The 13,576-nt window shown below is 42.3% G+C and overlaps 1 protein-coding gene across 2 annotated transcripts in view; it reads left to right on the top strand.

The window, feature by feature from the left end:
- The window catches only part of luzp1 (leucine zipper protein 1), a 48,075-nt gene that overhangs the window by 29,183 nt on the left and 5,316 nt on the right, over positions 1 to 13,576 (top strand). For both annotated transcript variants that reach the window (XM_026151239.2, XM_026151237.2), the window contains 4 exons: positions 7,951 to 8,303; positions 8,421 to 10,647; positions 11,403 to 11,986; positions 12,071 to 12,190. In XM_026151239.2, the coding sequence (XP_026007024.1) occupies positions 8,172 to 8,303; positions 8,421 to 10,647; positions 11,403 to 11,986; positions 12,071 to 12,190 (3,063 nt within the window). In that variant the 5' untranslated portion in view covers positions 7,951 to 8,171. The remainder of the gene's footprint in view (positions 1 to 7,950; positions 8,304 to 8,420; positions 10,648 to 11,402; positions 11,987 to 12,070; positions 12,191 to 13,576) is intronic.

Below are 13,576 nucleotides of genomic sequence, written 5' to 3'. Positions count from 1 at the left end.
GAAATGGGATCGAAACATCCTCAGTTTAGCTTTTCTGGATCATGGATCATGGATCACCCATGTGGACCTGCATGTGCCTGGCTAAAGCAGGTTAGCATGGTAAAAGCTGTAATGTTCAAAGCTATCTATCGCAGTTACCTCCTTTAGATTATAATGACAACATTCATCAGTTGGGGGTAGCGTTTTGCCAATGGGCGTTTTGAAATGTAACTTTTGATACTACTTTTTATAACTGTACCTCAATTTCCCCACCGACCTCTGCCTTTTTAGCAGGTCACCATCGAAAATAATGGCTTCTCCGGTTAAATAAAGGTTACATTGATTGTCTTGTGGCATAGTGTGGTATTGAAATGAAAGTACCACCCGGTTCAGCTTCAGTTGATATCCCTACAGCACATTACACAGTGGACATAAAGTCATACGAGTGGTTTCTTCTGCCGTTAGCTTGAGTTAAGAAGGTTACAGACTTTTTTTTTTTTTTTTTTTTTTTATAAACACAATAATTTACAAAAAGTGCCTCCTGAAGATCATTCACGTAACGAGTGAACGGAAAATATATTTTTTGTTTTGATCTGATTATGATCAATTTATCAGGTCTGCGGTAAAGAGATCTTTTTTTTCCCCCCTGTTTTTATTCTTCCCCTCTAAAGAAAAACCGAGGTATGAACTGAAACCACATCCCAGAATTGAAGTATAAACTGACCAGTAGTTTTGGAGAAGCCAGTCAGCCAGTTGGCAGATGTATCATTGTGGCCTTTTTTTATTAGAAGCTGCCTGATCGGAGTAGGCCTGGTTCTTCTAATTTGTCAGCACTGACACTGATTTATAGCAAGTAAAGAGACAGCTCTGTTTTTAATATCCGTGTGCTCTTGGGGATCAAAGAATCCATGCATTTTTGAGATATTTTGTGTTTCTGTTGAACTAACTAGATTTAAGTTGCTCCAGATCTCCTTGGCTGCAGATCTGCCCGAGGACAAGTTAGCTACTGACTGGCTAGTATTTTCGGGTGCTGAGTTTTAAATAGAGCATCAAATATACTTCCCCTGCCTCTCTCCTTCTGTGTTGCAGCAACAGTGACTTGTGGATGTAATCCTGATTTCTGTTGGAAAACATGCTACAATTAACTGTTTGGCCATAAAGATTAGGAGCAGAGCCGAAAGAAAAAAGCTCTGGGAGCTTTGAGTTGAATTCAAAGGCACAGCTTCAATCAGGTCATAACCAGAGAAGCCAAAAATGTAGTACATGTTTGGAACAGCAATACTCTTCCAACGAGTCTGACAACTCCTCTTGCTTTTTTTCACTCACCCTGCCACATCTGTCTTACCCTCTCTTCCACCTCTTGTGGGCTTTCTCATCCACATCCTCCCTCTTTCCCCTCCCTCTCATCTTCTTATCATGCCCATCCTCACAAGTGTAGTGGTGGTTTAAGCCCCAGCAACAAGGCCCTTGATGTAGACAGGGGAGGGGAGGGGATAAGAGACCTAGAAATGGGTATGGGTTACTAGGCTCACAGGGAAGAGGATGGTTACTTTTCACCAAAGCTTTCAAGCTAAAACTGACAGACTGAGAAATGTGGGTCACAACCATAGACTGGTCACAAGCAGAACTTTTACTTATCTTAAGCATAACTTTTGACCACCTTTCAGCTGGACAGACCTGATACTGATACTCAGAAAAATACTCGATGCAATTTTTGATACCAAGGGGGATAAAATTAAGTAATGGGGGTTGATTAAACAAAGATTTGAACAACAATTGTCCATACAGATGTTATAGTTGCTACAGTGTTGTTTATTTTCTGGTTCTGTCTAGTTGCCAGTAAACTTTTCTCAGCTTCAATCTGGCGCTTTAACTGAAACATAACACTTTTTGCAAACAAATGATTGTGTTATTCTGTTAAAATAACAGTCTGTTGTGACTGATAGGATTTTCTGTTTAGCTTCAATATTAACATTATTGTTTTATTACTAGCCAAAGCCGCTGATGATGACCTAATAGATTTATTGTGGGTAACTGCTAATCGTTGCATGGCTAGCATTAATCTGTTTGCTGGCCACATTAAGAGTTATGACAACGGTTTAATACTTCAGTCTTGTTGAAATGGGAGCTTTACTGACCTCTCGAAAGGCCTTATAAATGCCAGGGTGTGAGTCTTAAAGATGCTTCTAGTGTGATAGCATTTTTTATTATTATTAATTAGTAACAGACTATTAATTTTTCTAATTATCCTACTCTGTACACATGCAATCTATAGTACCTGCACTACTGGGGGACAAAAGTAATACCATCCCATTTTATGAATTTTGGTATCAAAAGGTAACATAAGTATCTGTTCTGGCGATATCGCTATAACCTTTTTATAGTGTGACAGATGGCAGATTATGCATTTTTAGACTTCTTCTGTCCTTTCCTTTTTTGTTGCTCTCCATCTAACTAACAAATGTTGGTTTTTCACACTATCCAAAGTCTGTGCAACTTGAAGTTGAAGTTAATTTTACATCTTAAGAAAAAATACATTTATACAGTTGCTGAGTAATTCCATCACCTACCAATCTTTGGAAGAATTAAAAAGAAAAACCTGACGTATCACCTTACCTTGTTTTAAGGGGATACAAAATCATCACTAAGATGTGTTTTAACATTGAGTGATGTTCTCCTGACATACAGACAGCATCTGCTTTGTCTTTATGGTTGTGGTTAACTGCCATGTCCCCTTACATAAACATATCTATTTTTCTACTAGAGACGACGTTCTCTTTACCCACTATTTCACCACATTTCAGTACTTATACTGTAAATTGCCATTTCACTCTGGCGCTTAAGGAAAAATCCAACTTGCTATTCCCATCCCACTTCAGCTTTTCCTATTGAACAAGCTACACCGACCTTAGCTCCTTATCCGTTTTTCTGCTGAAGAGCAACACTGCCTTTCACTTCTTTACCATTTTTCCAGAAGTGGTGCAACACTGAAAGGGTGAAAGAAATGGAGAAAAAGCAACATGACAGCACAGGAAACCAAACATTATGGGATGCCGGTTTTCTCTTTCTTGGAAAAACTGAAAAATGCAGGCCAAGCATCAGGTCTCTCCACCATCTTGTGGCTTCCACTCCTGCGCCAGCATCCTTCCACTGCAGTTGTCCTTTCACTCACTCACTGGACACACAAAATACACGATACATGTCACACATTTAAATATTCAAACTGGCAACAACCCCCCTACATGAAGATGTGGTTGAGGCATTTTGATTGGACTGCAGCCCTTCTTTAACTACCGTGTATGAGGCAGAGAAGCTTCAGGCCCATAAGTTCCAACCCAATGTCAAGTGCAACAGAGAGGTGATTTTTTTTTTTCTTTCTTTCCTTCCTTCTCTTTTTCATGGAGAGAACAGAATGTACTGAAGGCAGCAGGCAGGCAGGAAGAGAGTGGCTAAAGCCTTAATGATATGGTGTATGATTGTAACCTTGGTGTGTGTGTGTGTGTGTGTGTGTGTGTGTGTGTGTGTGTGTGTGTGTGTGTGTGTGTGTGTGAGCACAGGCAGAGTGTGTGGACCTCCTCTACAAAGCTTTACTTCTGTATCCTTCTCAGAACAACAGTAGTCCTGGGAGGCCCCTCTGCTTTCACCTCTTCTTTTTCTCACCCTCTTCTCTCGTACGTCACTGTTCGGCCCTCCCATTGCATCTTCATTCGTCTGTTGAACTGGACTGATTCTTATTTTCTCTTCCTTGTTGCTCAGAAATTGATCATCATCAGATGCAGATGCAGCTTAGGCCTGCTGGGCTGCTGGGTTACTAATACGCTGGTGCGAACCTAGGCGAGGAAATAAATAGTTACTATAATTTTTACTATTGACAAATTTTTCCCTTTGTTCCCCTTGTGTAATATAAAAATTATGCTTTTTTTTTTTAGCTGTATTCCCTGCAGGTGGCTGAATTGTTAAGATAGAAGAAGCTGTTCAACTTCTTGCCATTTGATTGCAGAAATTGGCACATTTAATTCTGCAACTTACAGTTATGACGTTTCTTGCCCATTGAAGGCACAGGTTTAAAGCCTGTATTGGCTTTAAAAAAGAATGGTCTCTGCTACAGTTGTGCGTGCATTGTGTGTTGTTAATTCATGTGTATTGATAACAATGCCTTGACCATTTCACTTCCTGGTCAAATTCTTTGTCAGTTTACTTTGTTAAAACCTGACCAGTTTTCAGAATGGGGAAAAAAATGTCCTGTGTAGCTTCAGAGCTGTCAGAAAACATGCTGGCATTAAGAAAGGGAATTGATCAGCTTGTAGGTCTATGTTTACGGTGTTTCACTTGAATCCCATATACCCTGAGGGCTGAAGGTAACTGCCTGCTTGAATTGATTGGTAATTCAGTCATGCCTTGGTATCAGTAACACTGTGACCTTGGGTTTTTACCTTCACATGTTCCTGGTTTATTATTCCTTGCTTTCCCAACAGCTATCCCCATTTCACCGGAACCACCTTCCATTCATTCTTGTCCGTTTTAACACTAACTCTCTGACTTCCCTTTATTTCTAAAGAACCTCAGTGACTTATTCAGATGGCGTTTACGGTACTCGCTGAACTCGTGTTGCAATCAACAGTTTCCGTGCCCTCATTTTTGTAACAACAGCAAAATAGAGCATGAAGGTCAAGTAGTGGACATCCTGTCCACGTTTCAGGGAAGTGGAAGAGGCCGGCATCATATAGCGACTGGTTGAGCGCTCTCCTCATATACAGTCCTATATCAGAATTGGGTCAGATAGTTGCAGGAGTTACCCAGGTTTATCATGTAGTCAGAACAATGCAACCATTGCAGAAGAAAATGAATGGGAGGAATGTGTTCAGAAACCAATGACTGAAATATCTGGTTACCAATTGTTCCGATTGACCTGATCATCTGAGCAGACGGGCTTTTAAATATACTCTCTGTGGCTGGGCCGTAATTTATAAACCGTGTTCAACTTAGGAATACACTTCTGCGAAAAGAAAGAAATGGCCAAGGACAGCTTGTCAGTGTCCCGGATAGGAGCAGACAAGGTAGCATGAGGGACTGCCAGTGCCCTGGTTAGTCCATCATTAGGAATGTGTCTACATAAAACGGGTCAGTTTCACTGCCTCAAAGCTCCTGCCCCCATCTAGGTTTTCCATAATTGTCAAACAAAGCACAGAACAGGGGAATGAAACTTGGAGCTGAGTTCAGAATACCTCAGCAGCCCCACTCCTGCCCTACTTCCTTCCCTCTTTATCCTCCCTTTAGCATGTTTTCATGTTCTTGGCTGTACAGAATATCCTACTGACTTATGAGTAGCCAGTTGTGGAAAAACAAAGGAATATAGAGACATAAATGGAGTTTTAAAAGTGCTTATCTGATCTGGATCTTGGATTGCAAAAGAAGGAATGCATGGTCTTTAACTAAATACTGCTTGGATTCTTCTTTTTCATTCATTCATACAGTAATTTCTTTAGTGCTCATTTTTGGCTTCCCCTCTCTTCCTCATCTTGTTTCTGCTCTCCGCCTTTCACCCACTAGCCTTTTCTTTCCCTCTTGTCTTGTCCTGAACATGGATAATGAGGCCCCAGGCCTGCCATAAGTGAATCATGTATGTTGATTGGTTTGGCAGAAGCAGGCCCTTGCCAGAGTCACTTTGCACGCACTGCCACCCCTTGAAAGCGTTCTGTTGGACGTGCTGGTGTGCGTGTTAGAGAGAGATGAAGGGGAGACATGAGGGAGAGAGGGAGGTAGAGAACTGGCAACGAAATAAAGAGTGAATGAGAGGAGAGCTAGGCAGCCTGCCAAGACAGGAGTGTCTGGATCTAACAAAACACATTTATTAAGCAGGACAGGAGCTGCTTTTCGGGACCAGATTTGGACACTAAGTCAGGATTTGGGATTATGTTAAAGATAAAGTTAAAGATAAAATTATTTAAAAAAAAAAAATAAATGTGTTGGATTGTTGGTCATGATCATAGGATCACCAAACTGGTCATATCTACCTAGTTTTGCTGTCTAGAGCCTGAGGCGCAGAGTGTCATTTACTGGACTTCTTGTTTTTAGCTAGGTTTATCTTTCCTGCTTTGTGCTGAAGTTTACAGAGTTGTCTTGAACCTAAATATTTTTGTCAGAGTGTCTGCTCTGTTTTTAATAGATCGATGGGAATTTCTCTGTAATTTTACTCTGCTGGAAGGGGATCAGTCGGGACAGCTTTGGAATAGAGCGACTAGCTCTAGACAAGAGAGATAAATTGGTCTACAGCTCACTTAACAAGCCACAGCTGAGTAATGTCAGTGCATCAAAAGTGACTTATAGAGTAAGGTGTTTTGGCATTCAAATAGACAGCTAGGCAAGCAGTTTTTGCTCCAAATTCTTCCATTTGTCTTCCTTCATACTAAGCCCATGTTCTTTATTTCCTCAGTGTCTTACACTCCAGAGAGAAGATTACCAAACCACTAGACCTCATGAAAGTGAAAAATAATTAAAACCCTACAGCCAAAGCCTTTGAGTCCACATTGTGCTTTGTCATTAAGTAATTTTTGCTATACTGACTTTCAAAGTTTACTGCTTTAGTTTATGTTCAACAAGACATTTTATGAACTGCGGGCTGAGCGGTTTGGGTTTTTTACACCATCTGAAACTATAGAAAATATATTATTCTGTCTTGGCGCAAACCACTACGACATGTTTTACCATACTGTATACCATCCACATACGTGGTTCAAAGAGGTGAAATATGTTTGGTGAATTTACTGCACCGGTTGATGTTTTGCAGCAGTAAAAGTTATCTGCTTCAAAAGCAAACTGCAGTAGTCTTTTTATGTAGTGGTGTGTAGCTTCAGACGGGCTGCCTGAGCTGAATGTGGGGTAAGGAAGAGAGACTGCTGATTGTCAGGGGATTAATAAATGATGATGTTGTGCCCTGCCCTTAGGTCGATTTTCTTTTTTCTTTTTGCCCTGGTCAGAATCATTGGGGGGAAGGGACGTAATAGGGTCTAGAAGCACAAGCAGGAGAACTCACTGCTTGAGTCATGATTGACTTAAGTGTGTTGACAGTTAGATTAACCAAGACTCTGCCTACAGTCAGACTGTAATGTGCTAATATTCTGTGTTCTCATCGCACTGAGCCATGCTGAGCTTGCAGTTAGGACTCCCACTCTATTTTTACATCTTTGTACTAACAACAGAAAGGCAAAGTGATGTAAATATCCCTATTGGCAAGAATTACATTATTTTTTAATTGTCTAATCTGCACTTATGTTGGAGATAATCAAAACCTCCTTGTCATAGTGTTCTCTTTTTAATCGTTACTGTCTGAATGGACTATGAATGGTGTAGTGTTGAGACAGACCGGTAATGTAGTGGAGGACGCTGGTGTTATTGAGATATGCCACTGTCAGCAAAAGCAAGCAGGCAAGAATCGATATACGGTAGGATCAAGAGCAGGGACTCAGCATTGTTTGTGTGGGTGTGGGAGCATGTGGAGATGTACTAAAAACCTTGTCATCCACTCACATCCTTTAAATTATGGGCAAGATGAACTGTATGGTAGTTTAGTGGCAAAAGGGAAGGGAGGCATAGTTATGGATTATGTTTGATTATCAAAGTAAGGAAGTGTATTTTTGACACAATTTTTCAAATATGAAAAGATCAGCTGACTTTATGGTTATTCAGAAAAAAACAATTTCTCATTATGTTGCACAGTTGTTATATCGACCTGTAAGTGTGAATTAGGGGGTGTGTGTGTGTGTGTGTGTGTGTGTGTGTGTGTGTGTAATACATGACTTGTGTGTGGCCTGTCCTTATATGGTCTCCATGTGCGTGTGACACAGGGTTCAGTGAGCTAATTTCTATGTTCTCTGACTTACTTCCTGTACTTACTGTGTTACTTTTGAGAATACAAATGGTTGTCATTGTGAAATTAGAGATGACTAAGTGTTCTCTCTGTGCCTCCTACAGATGAGATTTGTCTGCTGAAAACCACTGAGGGAATTTTGAAGTCTTAAAGAGACGGTGGCAAAACGAATCAGAACAGCCTAACAAGAAAAAGGAGCTTTTCCTTGACAGCCTAAAGAACTTGGTAGCACAACGGCACAGATGTGGACTCCCCAAGAGATTTTCATCAGATAATCTGGACAACATAGAAACTTGGTCGATACAATAGAAAGAAATCTGGAACCATGTCAGATCATAAAGACATGACCCATCGCCACCTGAAGCACAAGCTGCAGAGTCTTGGCCGAAGACTTGATGAACTGGAAGAAGCAACAAACAAGCTACAGAAGTCTGAGGATGAGCTTCTTGACCTACAGGTAAGTTGTTGTGACAGGGTGTGGAGGGTTGTGTGTGTTTGTGCATCTCAAAAGAATGACTGAAGTGAAAAAGAAACGCAGTACATGAAAAGAACTGTTGTACTCTCTCCTCTGCAGGACAAGATTATCCAGGCAGAGGGAAGTAACTCGTCCCTGCTTGGTGATGTGGAAGCCCTGAGAAAACGTCTCTTGAAGATCCAGGGGAAAGATGAGGAGGTACGTAAAGCTGAGGATCTTTGCCGCACAGTAAGAGAGAAACTGGAAGAGGAGGAAAACCTTACGAAAGAGCTAAAGGCAGAAATAGAACGTCTTCAGCGACGGATGGCTGAACTCGAGAAACTGGAAGAAGCTTTTGGGAAAAGCAAGTCTGACTGCAGCCAGCTCTGCCTTAGCCTCAATGAGGAGAAGAACTTAACCAAGAAGCTCTCATCTGAGTTGGAGACACTAAAAGCCCGTTTGAAAGAGGTGGAGGGGTCTGAGACAAAGCTGGAGAGAACGGAGCAGGCCTTGGCTATGGAGCTTGAAAAGCTCAAGGGATTCACCCAAACCTTTGTGAATGAGCGTAAGAGGCTGCTAGAGAAACAAAGAGAGGATGAGAAGACCATTCTGAAATTGGAAGAAAAGCTGGCGCACCAGAAGAATCGCTTTGGCATGTCAACGGATTCTGGCAGAGCAGATTTCATGAGCTCAAGAATTGAAGATGAGCTAACATCCACAGCACTCTTAACAAGTAAGCTGGCTGGACAGAAGAAGAGCCATGACTACTCAAAGCTGTCTGAGAATGAGAAAAACAGCGGTCTTGAAGGCTCGCAGGAGGACAACAAAGTAAAGGAGTTGACACAGGAGGTAGAACGACTGAAGAACCGCCTTAAGCAGTTGGAGATTGTGGAAGAGGATTTGAAGAACTCTGAGTCAAAAAATGGTGAGCTTCACGAAAAGTTCCAGATAGAAAGGGACCGAGTTCGAAAGTTAAATGAGCAGGTGGAACACCTCAGGATGCAACTGTGTGGAAAAGGCGGAATCAGAGGAAATGGAATTGGTAACTTGGATAAACACGGCAATGGAAGCAGCACTGCTAAGGTCATTGAAAATGGCAAAGTTGAAAATGAAGAGACTATCCTGAAGGGAGGGTTTAGACAAGAAAAGCCTAAATATAGAAGTGCAGCAACTGTCCCAGAGCCAAGTTCCCCAAAACATAGGAACAGAGATTTATCTCCTCAGCATAAATCTTGGAACAAAGATTTCAGCAACTCTGAGAAGGGTTCTCCCAAGTCAGTGAGAAGAGCCCTGAGTCCTGCCCAAAAGAGAAGGACACCCAGAACTACAACTACCACAAATTCATCTGATAATGGAATACGAGATACAGTGCGAGGAGCTGAGGAAAAGCCAAGAGGAGCCACATACAGCTCTGTGAATACAACTTCTAGTGATACCAAGAAGGTGTCCGTCCTTAGTCGATACCCTCCAGCAGCTAATGACCAGAAGCCACTAAGGACAGCTCACAAGCATACGGATGACATCAAGAAGAGCAGAGAAAAGTTCTCAAAACTGTACGTAGGTAGTGACAGTGAATCTAACAGCTCTGATGTCGTGCCTGACAGTACCTCCAGTACCATGAACAGCATCTCTGCTCTAGAGAAGGAAACGGTGCCTGTGTCCGAGCAGGAATCAACAGACCAGATTCAGGAATCTGTATCTTCTTCTATTTCTACTATATCCAAAGCCAATGGCTCATACACAGCCTGCAAATCTCACATCAATCCCTTGCTGCCCAATGACCACGGGTCAGAGGGTCATTCTTCTGCCTCAGAAACAGAATCTACTGGATCAAGGCCATCTGAGCTGGACCCTACAGCTGAAGCAGCTGAGGCAACTAGCACAGCTGTAAGCAGTAGGACTGTAACCTCCAGGTATTCTAGATACCCTCAAGTCCAGGACTCTCATTCAGAGGGTTCCTCCTCCAGGAGCTCTTTTGATGAGGAGCTGCACAGCCGGTCACAGGGAGCTGAGGGAGGTCACCAGGGATCCATGCATACTCCAGCAGGGATTGAAATCCAACGAGTATGCAGTCCTAGAGAGGCACTGAGGTCAAGAGCTGTGATCAAGCCTGCTATTGTGGAAATTGACAGAAAGGAAGTAATGATTTCAGAACCCTTGCCTACAAATGGGAAACCCAAGATCTCGACCAAACCAATAGTGACTACTACTAATAAAATCACCAGTAGTATAACCATCTACCCAAATGATCCAAGCTCTTCCAGAACCAGCAGTCGCAGCAGCAGTGTGTCCAGTGAACCTGCACCTATTAAAGGACGCCACACATCTACCAGTAACATCGTTATAGGTACGTGTCAACAATTTAGAATGATCTAGTTAAACTTATACTGCATTTTTCAGGACAGGATCTAGATACTAATTCTAAATAGTACAGTAAAGACAACATTTTTATTTGTTGTCACGTGAAACCTTCTAATTAGTGCTCACAACTTGCAGCACTCACAAAACTGTAGCACACCTTTTGGACAGGCTGTTAGGGTAATTAAACCTGCTACAAGCCCCATTATTATATGTCCAGAAAGTGGTGCATGGTGAACACCTATCAGTCATCAGCATCTGCTTCCCCAACATTAAACCTCAGTAAAGGTTTTTTTGTAGCAGTCTGTAAATGTGCTTTTGTCTTCTATAGGATTGGGTGTTTTAATGTAATTAACCCCTAGTCATGTTGGCGGCAGAACCATCTGTCTCTCTGCAGAATGAAATTGTGTTCCCTGAGATGATCATCTTTATTCAGTTCAACTCAGAAAATCCCAACAATCCCCCCCACCCCCTGAGCCTTGTGGCTCAGGGATAGGCAGCCACCTGCCTTGACTGGTTACAGATGAGGGGAAAGAAAAGAGAGCCTAGTGACATGGTAATATTTGCTAACAAGCATTAAACACAAACTTAAGCTGATAGGATGTTATTTGTTTTTGTCCTGAGCCAAACTGTTGGACCGAGATTAATTTTGCACCCCCCAAAAACTGATATTTTAAAGCACATGTCAACTTACTGTCAACTTGTTGCATCTGTATAAATGTATCATTTTATATATATTGCCAGGCCCAAACACTGATCATCATGGCAGTATTTCCGTCCCATATGAGATCTCCATACCCAAGAGTGAGATCACTTTGCGGCCATGCCAGGACCAGGACTGTGGGCCACACAGCCACAGTGATTCATCATCAAGGTCTAAACTCCACAACTCTTCCAGGGTGGAGACCACCACCAGCCACCTGTGCTGCCAGCGCAGCAACTTTAGCCTCCAGTCCCCGGACGTCACTTCCTCAGACTTCAACGACACAGAATCAGGATTTGAGAGCAGCAGCAGCACGACCACCGTCACCAGCTGGAGAAGCCAACGGCAAAGCCAACCGTCACACGAAGACAGTTTGCCAGATATGAAGAATGTGACCGTGAGAAGCCCCTGGAGGAACAAAAGCGCCATGTCTGTGGACGAGGGAAGTCGAGGAAGGAGTACGAGAGCAATGACAGATGGCGGGTCTGAAGATGAAACCGAAACTGCAACAACGTGGAGGGCTTACAGGGCAACCACCTTTGACACAGAGGACTCTGTAAACAGTGGAAACGGAGGCGGCGGAAATGCTGCAGCACAGAAGGGAGCCAAGCCGTCCCCTGCTGAGGTGGGGAAAGTTAATAAGTGTATATCAAAGTAATTTCACACACAAAGGAAAAAAATAATAGAGGGAATTTTCTCTTTGTCCCAGGTGTACATGCGTAAGATCTCTCAGTCTCCCCCTATGGAAACAGGAGGGTTGGGAAGGGCCATACCCCATGCACCCGTTACCTCTCAGTCCTGGAGCCGATCATATTCACAGCAGCCACCGGTAAGGAAAACTGACTTCAGGTTGTTAACACTTTCCTGTAGTAGATTCAGTTTTATAGGCTTTTGTTTTTATCAGATATGATATAAAACACGTGGCTATTGGATGCAACTTTATTTTCATTTTTGTTCTGCTTTGAAATATGCTTAATGTTCCTTGAGTCTGTTTTCTTGGTACATTTCTCAAGCATTTGTAAATTTAAAAAAATGAATTGGTGATACTCAATTAATAAAGTTGGTATTGCGCTTAGAGTATTGTTCTCTGCAAATAGTTTTAGCATGAAGATAAAGACTCCACACAAAGTGCAGCTGCAGGCCTTAGCTCCTGGTGTGTCCACTTTGCATTAGAGCTCAGCTGGTATTTTTCCCTGACGCCAGGCTCCGTGACTTCAAGCTTAGCACAGCAGTTCTGCAGGCCCCACTCCTGCTGCCCCAGTAAGCACAAAGAGAAAAGGGTGGGACAGAAAGTAGTAAGGATGGAAATGAAAAAGACCTCAACAGGGGGAAAAGTAGGTTAGAAAAACCTCAAGGAGAAGAAAATAGCTTTCTCCTATGTGAATGTTCTACCACATCAGTGAGAGACTCAGTTTGCTATTGTGGAAGACACCATGTAATAAGCAAAGGTGTCTGTTAAGGTCTGCGACTTTATTTTATGACTTTGTTTTGTACATAGTATGTTGTCACTGTTTATAAGAGCTTAATTTAAAAAATTTCAATTTAGGTGTGGCAGACTTTTCCACTGTTAGCACAATGTAATATGTGAGGCTATGTGGGCCATTGTGATTATATTGTGATATCATGTATGTGAGATCATAAAAAATGGAGTGTGAATATTTCACATGTATTTTGTATGTAGTGATGCTGCGATTTATAAATACATCGTCATGGATCGCTGTCATGCATGTTCAGTAACGTGTCAGGGGAAATCTGGGGTTTTGGGTCTTTCAGTACAGCTAACATGGCCTTGGAGCTATAATTGCCTGCAGGACTCCTCCCTAGTCATTATCATCAATGGGCTTAATGAAATCTACCCAACACTGAGCCCCAACCCCCAAATGCCCCCTTTCATCACTGATATTTAGCAGACTGGTAGAAAAAGTGTGAAGGGCCTTGCTCTTTTTCTTTATCATAAAACCCTGGCATTAACAAAATAACCTTGAGTTTTTGGTTTTTTTTAATGCTCCCATTATGCAGTGCCCACTCAGTGCCACTCGGCCTCAACCTTAGCTCTGCAATTTCACAACCACAACTACTTAAGATAAGCCTCCTGTCCCACATCACTGATGCTTTGTGGTCCGGGAACCCGGAACCATCGAACAAGTCCTGTCTTCGTTGTTTAAGATCGGCTGTGAACTGTTAAACCACCGTCCCCCTGTTCATTTTTTTGTCA

This window comes from Astatotilapia calliptera, chromosome 19, assembly GCF_964374335.1.
Source record: "Astatotilapia calliptera chromosome 19, fAstCal68.1, whole genome shotgun sequence".
Lineage (NCBI taxonomy): Eukaryota > Metazoa > Chordata > Actinopteri > Cichliformes > Cichlidae > Astatotilapia > Astatotilapia calliptera.
Note: the sequence above shows the minus strand (reverse complement) of the source record. Positions and strands in the feature narration are given on the sequence as shown.